Genomic DNA, 13,480 nt, shown 5'->3' on the forward strand with positions numbered 1-13,480 from the left:
AAATAACAGAGCATTTCATTCTAAGGACAAATTCTAGGGTTGTAAATGGACCTGTAAAACCATTTCTGGATATTTTTTGCCCTTTCCTATGCCATATACCTTATATGTAGATATCAGAGAACAATTTAAAATATTCTTCTTAATGCATTCTATGGCACCTTTAAATATTTTTATCAGCATACAAGTGGTGGTGAGGTTCGGTGAGATGAAGTCTCTTGTTCGTCTCCTGTCAGGTCAGTAACTGCCACAAGTGCTTCAGGAGTGTCTTCCATTCAAAGCTGCAAGAGTAACATAAATATACTTTTGTTATTTATAGGCTACACATAGCAAATATTGTAAAATAGCGATAGCTAAAAAGGCAAGAAAAGCTTAAGCATCAGAGATTATGTTAGTGTTAGGGCAATTTGCACAATACATGGCACCACGAATGTTTATTTTCAAAGAAAAAGACACAACGAACAAATGCATTTCCTCATGTGAAGCACAACGAAGCACAGCTACAACGTGTCAATGATTAATTAAAAACGATTCTGTTCACAATTAATCTATCAAAAGAAACTATAAAGCTTGTTAAAATAAGCTCCCACCGTCGAGATGTGCAGCAGGCGTGGGCGCAGCTCGCATCGCCGTTCGTGAGGCAGTTTTCCGGCTATCATGTGTATGTGCCAAATGCCCCATCGACCCTCTCCAAACCATCACAAAAGACATTTTAAAAATTGTATATTGGCAAATACAAACACTTCTTACCTTCACACATCGAAGTTATGTCCTGACGATGAAAACTTGAAGCACAAGGAAATTTGCTTGTCTCAGTAGAATAAGGGCTCATGAATTGATGCAAGCAGCAATTTAACACATATTGTGTTGGACACACTGTGTTGGATATTTTCTTTTTTCTTTTTCGTTTTTAACACATATTTAACACAAAGTAACACAAAATGTGCTAAAATAGACATAACACAAATAATGTGTTAAAAATTAACACATCCCTTTTGAGAGTGTACTATGTTTCTACCATTAACTGAACTTAACATTTCTTCATTCACATTTGAACCCTAAAGTAGACTTGGCCCATAGACTTCCATTGTAAGTGCAAATTATTTTCTGTAATAAATGGCAGCATGCCACCAAGGTTGTTGACCAAAGCTGTGAGCAGGGTGAAAGAGGACTACAAGAACATTCGAGGAGATCTTTTTAAAGAGAGTGAACAGCAGCTCCTTGTTCACTTGGAAGCAAAAGCACTGAGTGGCTACAAGGAAAGCATGTACTTTCTGCGTTATGTACAGTTTAAATGGCTGGAGAGCCAGCCTGTTACTGAAGATTGGTTCATGGATTTCAGAGTGCTTGGGAAAGGCGGATTTGGTGAGGTCCATGCTTGCCAAATGAAGGCGACAGGAAAGATGTATGCTAACAAGAAACTGAACAAGAAGAGGTTGAAGAAACGTAAAGGTTATGATGTAAGGGAGAGAGCTAGTTTAGTAGATAAACCTATGCCAGTGTTCAGACCTTGCTTTGATACAGGTGGCCTGACTGCAGACCTCAAATCCTGATTAATATGGATATGCCAAAACTGTACATGTGGAGCAATCACTTTTTGGTGAATTTGGTGACATTCCTTTGCCGCATAGCAGACAAAAAGAGTGATTTGGAAATCTCTTGGAAAAAAAGGGAAAGAAACACATTGAGACATGAGATTAGATTAACCTGAGAACATTGTATTAAGCGGCTCTAATCATAGCGTATTGGCTCAGTGCAAAGAGGCTTGCAGGCTCTGCTTGATACTCCACAAACAGCTGCAACTGAGAATCAGAAAGACAGATAAGGAAAAAGAAGAGGAATCCTTAAGCGTTAAAAGAGGAGAAAAAATTGATTTAATTTGGAATTTGGCACTAATGTCCCACCGCAAAACAGAATGGAGAAAAGTCATTCAAATTAGATAAAGGAGCTAACTTGCCTGTAAAGGTATTAGCAGATTAAATTAAATTAACCTTTTGCTAACATTCATAGTCTCATCCAAGAACTGCTTATACTTTCTTAATTAAATTCATTCTCGTCACCAATTTTCATGCTTATGATGGCCGATTTCAGAGCCATTCTGAGACTCAAAAACAGCAAATGTCTGATTCTATTTAAACTCCATAGTTGCATGTACAAAATCCAACCCAGGCTAATTTTTTCAAGTTTGCAGACATGTATATAGGAGCATGTATTTCCAATGAGCCTATGTTGCAACAATCATTTAGATTAGAAAAAGCAAGGTATGTGGTTAATAGGAAGAGTCAGTTTTTGCTGATGATGACATTGTACAGGTGTTTTTTTTTTTAATCTCAAGAAGCCATAGAAACTGTTCTAGTCCTTAGGGTAAATCTCCTGAAAACAACTCCCTGTCTAGTAGTACCCATTAGTGATGCGCGGGTCGTCTCATAACCCGCGGGCCCCGCGGGTAACCCGCGGGTCGGGTTGGGGCGGGTAAAGAAATTGTCACTTTATTTGCGGGGTGGGTTGGGGCGGGTCATTTAAAAAAAAAAAAAAAAAATCAATGTATGTTGCGTGCAATTCCCTATAGCCTACATTACAAATTTGGGAATATCTATTTTCATATTTTATTAAGTTCTTTAAGGGTTATCAGCACGTCACGTCACGAAAGCGCCAAGCAGCTCCCGCTGACAAACACAAGCGCATCAAGCGAACGCTCATTCGGCTCTGCAGGCCTGGCGCTATGTGTATTTAAATCTCCTCTGTTGCGCATTATCTTGCATTAGCCAAAATCAAGACAGTCAACCACATCCAGTCATATGTGAATGAATGTAAATATTCGCTAAAAACACACAATAAAGACAGCAATGATACAGTCAGGACCGTGGCGCCGGCTTGCTTTGAAATCTATTTGGTGATTGCGCGTGATGCGTGCGCGCCCTAGTCATTTTAACCAGTACATAATAACGAAAACAACACCTTACGAATAAAAAGAACCAGATTTTTATGATCAGTACTTCCTTAAACCAGTGAACCTGTAAACCTTTCAGTCCAAGGATCCAGTAAACGAATGCGTTCAAATAGAAAGTTCAAAACGATATTCATAAATGAAGCGTATACCCACTTTTCTTCCGGCACCACTAACGTGACACCACCGATTATCTTGTTATTAATATGATTTGATTAATGGTTCATATCCATAATCGTACAGTATGTTGTTGCCAGTTTAAAAGGCGAAGTTTCTAAGCACTTTCGGGCAAAAAAAAAAGAAAAAAAAAAAGCTGCTTTCATTTGCATTACAATGCATAGTATGTCTATTTAAAGGTCGCGGGTGCGGGGCGGGGCGGGTTGTAAAAATAGACACAGTGTTGCGGGGCGGGCTGGGGCGGGCCAAATAATTTCATAATTGTGGGACCCGCGGGTTGAAAAAAACCCTGACCCGCGCATCACTAGTACCCATCCCTTTTCAATAACTTTTTACCAACATGTGGCCACCATTTCCCAAATATTTTTCTTTTACCTAAATCTCCCTTGTCTGTTTTAATTTGTCTAATTACTTGATTTCTCATAGGGTGCTATTATTGAGAAGTGCATCCTGGCTAAAGTCCACAGTCGTTTCATTGTGACCCTGGCCTATGCTTTCCAGACCAAAAATGAACCTCTGCCTAGTCATGACCATCATGAATGGTGGAGACCGTCCCAGGTTACGTATGTAACCCTGGTTCCCTGAGGGAACGAGACACTGCGTCATCAACGCTATGGGGAATGCTATTGGCGAACCCGGCTCTGAATCAGTCTTCAACCAATAGGATGACGGGAGTGACGTCACCGACGTGATGACGTCATGCGACCATGTGCGTTTCAAACCGGCTTCAGCTTCCAGGAATGAAGCGATGCGCGGCAGGAATGCGGGAATTATGGCCCATGACGCAGTGTCTCGTTCCCTCAGGGAACCAGGGTTACATACGTAACCTGGGACGTTCCCTTCCGGGAACTCAACACTGCGTCATCAACGCTATGGGGAACGATATACCAACTTCCCCAGAATTCCAAATTCCTGCCCAGTGGTGTCTGTCTGGGAAAGAAAGGAAGCGTTGAGTCTGGTGGATCAGGCCAGAACATACTCACTGTCTGGGGGACCATCCCAGAGCAGGAGGGTAGTGCCCGGGGCAGAACCTGCCGGGGCACTGAACATTCTCTGCCTGGGAAATCTGCCAGGAACAAGAGAAAAATTACGCCTCTGTCTGGAGAACTGCCAGAGCAAGAGGGATATGGCATATACCTCGGCCCTCGGGCTCGCGAGGAAAGTGGTCCGCTCTGTCTGGGGAACAGCCAGCACAAGAGGGACTAGAAGGACTCCGCCTGGAAAACTGCCAGGACGCGAGTGGAATTACATCTCTGCCTGGGAGTACCCAGCGAAGAGGGATATGATCCGCCTCGGCCCTCGGGCTCACGAGGAAAGCGTCGACCTCAGTCTGGGGACCAGCCAGACGTAGAGGGACAGGTAGCGTCTGGGGAAGATGCCAGGACGCTAGGTTGCTCCGCCTGGGAAAAATACCAGGATGTGAGCGGGATTACATCTCTGCCTGGGACGTACCCAGCGAAGAGGGATATATAAACCTCGGCCCTTGAGCCCACGAGGTTAGGGTCATAAACCCCAGTCTGGTCACCAGTCAGAGAGGGGGTTCTCCTCGGCCCTCGAGCATACGAGGAGAAGGTAGTCCTTTGTCTGGGCACACCCCGATCAAGAAGGACCCAAGTAGTGCCTGGAAACTCTGGCCAGGGCACGGGAATGGCTCCGCCTGGAAAACTGCCAGGACGCGAGTGGGATTACATCTCTGCCTGGGGAGCACCCAGCGCGAGAGGGAACATGATAGGTACCTCGGCCCTTAGGCACACGAGAAAGAAGTAGTCCAAACTCTGTCTGGGGAACAGCCAGTACAGGAGGGACTGGAAGGGCTCCGCCTGGAAACTGCCAGGACGCGAGCGGAATTACATCTCTGCCTGGGGAGCACCCAGTGCGAGAGGGAGAGTTGTGCACCTCGACCCTTGGGCACACGAGATGATCTACCTCCGTCTGGTGACCAGCCAGACAAGGAGGAAGAGGTCCTCCTCGGCCCTCGGGCACACGAGGAGAAGGTAGTCCTTTGCCGGGGCGCACCCGGACAAGAGGGACTCAAGTAGTGTCTGGAAACTCTGGCCAGGACACTAGAATGGCTCCTCCTGGAGAACTGCCAGGACGCGAGTGGAAATACATCTCTGCCTGGGGAGCACCCAGCGCAAGAGGAAGCATCTACCTCGGCCCCCCGTAGCTCGTAGGTCTAATTCATAGAACCTAACAAAGGTCAGGGGTGTGGACCAACCCGCCGCACTGCAGATGTCCTGAATAGGGACACCTGCCAGCAGAGCTTTAGAGGCCGCCATGCCTCCAGTTGAGTGAGCCTTGATGCCCATCGGTGATGGCAGGCCAGAGAACACATATGCAGTAGTTATGGCATCCACGATCCATCTACTGATTGTAGGCTTTGTTGCCGGGAGCCCCCTCTTAGGGGGACCGTAACAGACCAATAGTTGCTCTGACTTTCACCACAGGGCAGCTCTGTGGACGTACGTGTCCAGTGCTCGCACTGGACACGTACAGTTATACTTCCGATGGTCGCTCTCCACGAATGGAGGAGGATAAACGGCCTGTAGGGTGACTGGCTGTGGTACCGCTGTTGGGAACTTCGGTACATACCAGGGTCTAGGGTAGAGGAACGCTTTGGCCAAGCCGGGCGCAAAGTCGATACAAGAAGGGGCCACTGAAAGGGCCTGAAGGTCTCCTACTCTCCTCAGAGAAGTAAGAGCCAACAGCAGCGCCGTCTTAATTGTAAGGAAGCGATCTGAAATCTCCTCTATGGGCTCGAATGGAGGCCGAGAGAGGGCTTCAAGCACCACAGCGAGGTCCCACGAGGGGGATCTGGGAGTCACCCGAGGCCTCATCCTGAGTGCACCACGAAGGAAACGTATGACCAGAGGGTTCTTGCCCACTGACAGGCCACCAAGCGGGGTGTGGAAGGGCGATAATGCCGCCACGTACACCTTCAGGGTGGAGTGGGCTAGCCCTGTGGAGAGGCGAGACTGCAAGAACTCCAGCACTGTACCAACCGGGCAGTGAACTGGGTCAGCGTGTCGCCCTTCACACCATGAGGTGAAAACCTTCCATTTAAGGCCATAAAGTTTCCTTGTAGAGGGAGCTCTAGAATGAAGGATGGTCTCAACAACCTCGGGGGGGGACCACCGTCTATGAGGCTATGAGTAGTAGTAGACTGACTCCGTACCGGCGTACTCTTTCTAGAACTCCTGGGAGCAGAGCGATCGGGGGGAAAGCGTACAGACGAAGCCTCGGCCACGTCTGTACCATGGCGTCCAGCCCCAGCGGAGCTGGAGGCGCTAGAGAGTACCAGAGGGGACATTGCGATGTCTCCCGAGTCGCAAAGAGGTCCACTTGAGCCTGGCCAAACACTCTCCATATCTGCTTCACCACCTCGGGGTGAAGCATCCATTCCCCGGGCCTCGGCCCCTGCCTCGACAGGATGTCTGCCCCCACGTTCAGATGCCCAGGGATATGAACTGCACTCAGTGAGAGGAGTTTCCCTTGGGACCACAGGATGATATGGTACGCCGGCTTGAACAAAGGGCGTGAACGCACACCCCACTGGTGGTTGATATAATACACCACCGCTGTGTTGTCGGTGCGGACTGGCACATGGCGGTTCCTCAGGTCTGGGAGGAAATGCCTCAAAGCCTTGAAAACTGCCAACATCTCTAAGCAATTGATGTGCCACGAGAGATGATGACCGGTCCACAGGCCGGAAGCCGAGCGGCCACTCATGACCGCTCCCCACCCGGTGAGGGATGCGTCTGTCGCTAGCGTGACGCGGCGACACAGAGCTCCCAGGACCGGGCCCTGAGATAGAAACCAAGGTTTCTTCCACATGCTCAGGGCACGAAGGCAACGCCGCGTGACCTTGATCTTGCGGAACGGATCTCCCCTCGGGGAAAATCCCTTGGTCTTGAGCCACCACTGTAGTGGCCTCGTATACAGTAGGCCAAAAGGTATTACGTTGGCTGCTGCTGCCATGAGACCTAACAGTACTTGAAACTGTTTGACAGTGAGTGACAGGCCTAGCCTGACCGCATTGACTGCAGTGAGGATCGACTCGATCTGAGCAGGAGACATTCATGCCTGCATCGTGGTCGAATCCCATGCAACACCTAGATAAGTGGTTCTCCGTAAGGGAGACAGCACACTTTTCTTGGCGTTGAGCCTCAACCCCAGATTTTTCATATGAGCGAGAACAACATCTCGATGCTGAGCCGCTAACCGTTCTGAACTGGCTAAAATCAGCCAGTCGTCTATGTAGTTGAGTATGCGGATGCCGTGGAGTCGCAGAGGAGCCAGCGCAGCATCCACACACTTCGTGAACGTGCGGGGTGAGAGTGCTAGGCCGAAAGGAAGAACTCGATATTGGTAAGCTTCGCCCCTGAAAGCGAACCTGAGAAACTTCCTGTGCTGAGGAAGGATGGAGATATGAAAATATGCATCTTTGAGATCTATTGTGACAAACCAGTCCTCGGACCTGATTTGAGACACAACATGCTTGATAGTTAGCATTCTGGACTTCAGTTTCATGACTGAGCGGTTCAGTAGTCTGAGATCTAAGATGGGCCGCAGCCCTCCATCCTTCTTGGGAACGATGAAGTACCGGCTGTAGAACCCGGATTCTCTGTGCTGAGGAGGGACCACCTCGATGGCCCCCTTCCTTAGAAGAGAATTTACTTCCTGTTCCATCACCAGTTCTTGCTCTGGGCCTACCAGAGTAGGAAACACCCTGCTGAAAGGCGGCGGAGGAGCGCCGAACTAGATTTGATATCCTTTCTCTACCGTACGCAGGACCCACGAAGACACATTCGGCAGTAGTTTCCACGCTGCCAGAAAGTGTACTAGGGGAACCAGCCTCTCGAGACTGGTTTCTGGTAGAGTTTGAGAAACTAATTCGGTGGCCTGTAACAGCTGACTGGCAAGCGACACCTGAACTAATTGCTCTGAGGACCCCCGTAGGGGTGGCAAATTTACTGAGTCCGCTACGATGTCGGGCGGAAAACCCAGCAGAGATTTGCGGGAGACTGCCGCGCCCTGAAACACAGGCAGGGTTAGCTGACTGGTCTCCTGAGGGCCCGAGAAAGAGTGGGCACCATATAATGTGGTAGACCCCCTACTTCCCCGAGGGGCTGCCCTCAATGGCCCTGAGCCACCAAAGTCAGGGCCGTTTAGCCGAGGACCTCTTCGACTGCAGGACGACCCTCAGGTCGGGCCTGGACTTAGAGGTCCCCGGCTTAGAGCGCTGCCTGCCCCGCCCCCTAGCTCTACCAGGAGGGGCATGGGCGGCCACGCTGGCTTTTTGAGTCTGGCGGTGTGAGGAGCTGGTACGCGGCTGGGGCTGCTCCCGTCCAGCAGCCCCAGGAGAATACACACGGCGAGGGAGGTATTGATGGAACGCAGCAGACTGTCTGCGGGCCTCCTGGTATCTGCTGACGACTGTATCAACCGAGTCGCCGAACAGACCAGGAGACTGGAGCGGGGCGTCCAGCAGAAGGGCCCTGTCCTTCTCCTTCTTGTCGGTCAGGGATAACCATAGGTGTCTCTCCGCGACCACAAGCGCTGCCATAGACTGCCCAACAGCGCGGGCGCTCTCCTTAGTGGCGCGGAGAGCCAAATCTGCTGTACTCCTCAGCTCTGAGACTTTCACCTCCCTGCCTTCATCTAGGTCTTTTAGCAGGTCGGCCTGGTATGCCTGCAACACCGACATTGTGTGCAGACAAGACCCAGCCTGACCTGCTGCCGCGTATCCCTTGCCCAGCAAGCTAGATGTAAGCTTTAATGGCTTGGTGGGCAAGGATGGAGCCTTCAAAGATGATGCCGCTGCGGGCGACAGATGGCTTGCCAGCGTCTGCTCAACCCTCGGCATCATCTTATAGCCGTGCTTCTCTACCCCTCCCACGTTACCATAATAACCGGAGGAGGGGGTGAAGACACGGGCTGAATATGTTTTTTCCCATGATCTCGACAGCTCACTGTGCAGATCAGGGAAAAACAGAAGGCTCCGCCCCGGAGGTGGTTTGTGTGTCCGCAGGAAGCGCTCATCTAACTTGCTTTTCTGCGGCTCATGAGTGTGCTCGGCGGGCCAGCTAATGTTAAGTCTGGCTACCGCACGAGTTATCACTTGCAGGAGCTCCTCAAACTGTGGGGACTTAACAGGCGGTTGGGGGAGATCAACACTCTCAATATCAACCTCCTCGGAGGAAGATAAGAGAAGTGTTGATACCTCCTCCCGGGGGGAAGAAACCGCAGTGCGGGCTTCCGCATCCAGGAGGAGGTCAACCGATCCACCAGGTGAGGAAGGAGATAGGGGATCACCCGTCTCCATTCCCTCCAGCAGATCGAGCTGCGAACCCCACGAGTGCAGCTGCCGCTCCGCCTCGGTGGAAGCAGGGCCAGACCCGCGAGGAACGCTGGTGAAGGCTCCCTCCTCGAAGAGAGCCCTCCGGGAACGGAGCACCCGCAGTGGAAGGCGCTCACACTGCAGACAGCCAGCCCCCTCGAGGGCTGACTGAGCATGCTCCGCTCCCAAGCAGAAAACACACAGACTGTGTGTATCCCCACCAACGATGAATCGCTGGCAGGGAGGAACACACCGTCTGTGTGACTGCTGAACCGCCACAAATTTCTTTCCCCTTTTTGTTGACATTGCTCAAATAAAAGCTGTGCAAACTGGCACAAAAAAGCAGCAATGCAAACCAGACAGACAGACCAACATAGAGCGCTTCGCTGAATGACAAAAGCTGAAGCCGGTTTGAAACGCACGTGCTTATATACTTCCTGGTCGCATGACGTCATCTCGTCGGTGACGTCACTCCCGTCATCCTATTGGTTGAAGACTGATTCAGAGCCAGGTTCGCCAGTGGCATTCCCCATAGCGTTGATGACGCAGTGTTGAGTTCCCGGAAGGGAACTCAGGTGTTATATATACATGTTATTTTTGATAAATGTGTATGAGTGTTTGTGTGTCTGTATTTGTACAGTTGAGAACCAGTTTAAGTTTTACACCACTGTAGTGAGGACCAAGAGAGTAAAGTGAGAACATTTGGTCCCCAGGCCCCTATTTAAAGGGCTGTTTAAGGGTAAAGACTTGGTTTTAGTGTCAAGGTTATAATTAGGTTAAGGTTAGGGTAAGGGTTAGGGACTTTTTTGTGATGGTTAGCGTAAGGGGCTAGAGACTGCATTATGTCCATGAATGTCCTGTGTGTGTGTGTATAAAAGGCCATAAATAGAAGCAGAATTCAACATTTTCATTTTTTTTTTAAATGTAAGAATCTCACCAAACTTTGTATGGCCGCACTTACATCCATACAGCAAAACATATATTTCAAATAAATGTTTAAATATATTTCAAAATATACAAAAAATGGCCAAAAAGACATTTGCTAAAATATCAAAATATATTTATGCAAATATGTTTTCTACCAATATAAATTTTCCAATTGTTTGTATATTTTTTAAAATATATTTTAAATAGTTTTAAATACTTATTTTTAAAAGCATTAAAAAATACATTTTGATCTCTATATATTTTAGTCCAAGAAAATGCGTTCATATGCATTTGCATTTGAAGAAAAACTTGATTTGTTGTCTATAATATTTGTTAACACATAATACATTCAAATAAACTTTAGCAAGAAACATAATTTAAAACAACAAAAGTAAAGCAAAATTGCTATAAAAATACTAAACATTATTAAATCAATATAAATATACTTATCTAGTGGTGTTACAAGATCAGACAGAGCTCGACACACAGGTAATGTAAACCGCACAGGTTGATTAAGCAGATGTTGGAGAGACACGGGGAAGCACACAGGTGAGTATCTGAAGATGGATTAGTAATGGCAAACTTAGCTCAACAGTAAACAGTTCCTCTTCTTGCACGTGAACTGTGGCCAGACTGAAGGGACTGAAGACAAACATAGATGCAGACAGACTGACGGGAGGTAAACATCCACTGTAAAGTGCGTCAGGTAGGTAGCTCCAAAAGAACAATGATACAAGACTGTTGGGAAGGAATGACCAATCAGAGCACAGGTTATTGCGTGCGTCAATACCGTTCAGTTCCAGTTGAGCCGATTGCACGGGTACCACCTAGGTCTATTCAGAATACGGACTGAATTTAACTTCGCTTGGCTGATGATATGTGTTCAAGTTGTGTGTTAATGACAAAATATAAGTTCATTTATGATTGTTCTTAACCGAATGTATCATATGATTAATAATAATAAGATATTGTGAGTTCGTTTGTGAAGATAAGTGTAGACGCTAAACCCAGCATCTTGCCTAAGCCGTTATTACACTTATATTTACTACACTTGGATTCAGTGCAGTAATGGTATTACTGATTGATGTTTCAGTGTGTATAGATGTGGATTTGAATGTTGTATATCTCTGTTCTGTTATTATTTTTAGTTAAGTTATCGGATTGTATGACGGTAACTTTTAACGGTAGAAAATGGTACTACTGCAGAGAATTTCATGTTTATAATGGACAGATAATAGTATAAATTAGAGATGTTCCGATACCCTTTTTTCCTTCCCGATACCGATTCCGATACCTGGGCTCGGGGTATCGGCCGATACCGAGTACTAATCCGATACCTGGGTGTGTAATTGTATATACAGCTGTAGATAATACTAATAAATTGTTTTATTGTGTGCTTCAGACTTATTCCTTAATAAAACAAACATACAGTGATATATACAGTGAAGTAGAGTATTTTTATTATATGACATACATTTGACAGTAATATTTTTTATATAGTTAGCATTACTAATCTGGTTTCCTGACGTACATCAGCCCTGTTTATAACAGAGAATTTTGGCCAGAATTTGAAAGATTCTCACTAGATCTCACAGCAACCTTATTCATTGTGCGCCATTTTCAAATGCTCCTCACTGGATCTCGCAGCAGTAACAGTGTTGCAAAATCAATGTTGGTTCCCGAATAAAGCTGTTCGGGGTTTGTGCAAGTTTGTTTGCATTGCAGTCCAAGCTAATAAAAGGTCAGCGCTGAGCAGCTCAAACGTGTTGTGTTAGTTTCACTTTCGTTTCGCGTGCCATTTTATGTTTCTCATCTGAGACAGAAATGGCAGAGCTTATGAGTTGAACAACGCGGTGGTCGTGCCAGTGTGACCGCTCACGAAAATTAGTAACACTGGCAGAAAAATTGGTCACAGTCTGGAGCCCTTTAATATTACCGCAAGTGTCCCGCGCGCTTCAGTACTGAAGAAGATTTTTATTAATCAGAATCAAGTATAATCAATGTGATTATAGCCATATATGCATCAAATTATTTCACTATTATAATCATGTGTCTTTCTGGGTGTGTAAGGGCCTGCAGGAGAATGGAATGTGCAAACATTGCAAAAGTCACATATGGTGGACCTCATATGATGACGCTATATGGTTTGTTTTGACATTAGACAAAATATATGGTGAGGCCCACTAGCCAGGCCATGTCCACTAGAGAGGCCAGGGTAAGGAAGAACTTGTTATGTTAGGGGCCTCTAGCTAGTCCATGGTGGAGAAGAACATCTGTTTATAATAATAATGGTAAATCTAAGGACCCTCAAGAATTTAGTTTGACATGTGTGCGTGAGAAGGCAGGTATAAAAACCCTGCCTCGACAAAGCTAAGTTAGTTCTCTAGGACCAGACTGCAGAGCCTGTTCTCTGTGGATGGCTAGGGTGCTCGGCTTAATTGTTTCGGCAATAAAGTCTATTTTTTGGTATCAAAACCCAAGTCTCAAAAATGTTTCTTCAACTGAAAAAGAGGGAAACCACTTCATATTGGCGTAGTCGGCAGGATGGAAAGGAGCACGGGTGAAAGACCATTTTGGGCTGTCTGGACTGAGCAACATAAACAGTGGCCACTAAAAAAGGTAGGCAGTTTTTGCTTGCATAATTAGTTTGTGTTGTTTAGCCAGGTCTGCCCGAGATGGTAAGAACACTCAGATATTTGCTCTTCCAAATTTAAAAGAACAAAAAAGGGGGTTTGATTCCAAAAGAACTAAATGCATGCATTGATCTGTGTTTTCTGTTGTTTTGGTTTTGAGAAGAATAGGGAATACAGATTTTAATATTTTTATAAGTGTAATGTTTATGTTAGATGTTTAAAGTGTTAAAAGAGAAGTCCTAGGCAAAAGAGCTACAAGATGTACTTAAATCCTGCAAGGGTTGCCTTCATTGTGTAGAGGAAGTGAATCAATGAGACAGAGCGCAAACTTGCCAGATTGTTTCCCTGTGTTGAGGAAGTGTATCAGGGAATATTAAGTTGTTTTCTGAATATGATCTGTGTTTATTGTTAAGTGGGCCTTGAGGATAGCAATAAACGTGAAGCAGATAAAGTAAAGTC

At 46.7% G+C, this 13,480-nt stretch overlaps 1 protein-coding gene across 1 annotated transcript in view; it reads left to right on the forward strand.

Annotated features, from left to right (window-relative positions):
- Positions 1-1,121: 1,121 nt before the first annotated feature.
- The window catches only part of grk1b (G protein-coupled receptor kinase 1 b), a 73,979-nt gene continuing 61,620 nt past the window's right edge, over positions 1,122-13,480 (forward strand). Inside the window, 3 exon segments of the mRNA XM_073840025.1 lie at positions 1,122-1,457; positions 3,548-3,631; positions 3,633-3,672. Of these exon segments, the coding sequence (XP_073696126.1) occupies positions 1,122-1,457; positions 3,548-3,631; positions 3,633-3,672 (460 nt within the window).

The sequence above is a fragment of the Garra rufa genome, chromosome 5, assembly GCF_049309525.1.
Source record: "Garra rufa chromosome 5, GarRuf1.0, whole genome shotgun sequence".
Taxonomy (NCBI): Eukaryota; Metazoa; Chordata; class Actinopteri; order Cypriniformes; family Cyprinidae; genus Garra; species Garra rufa.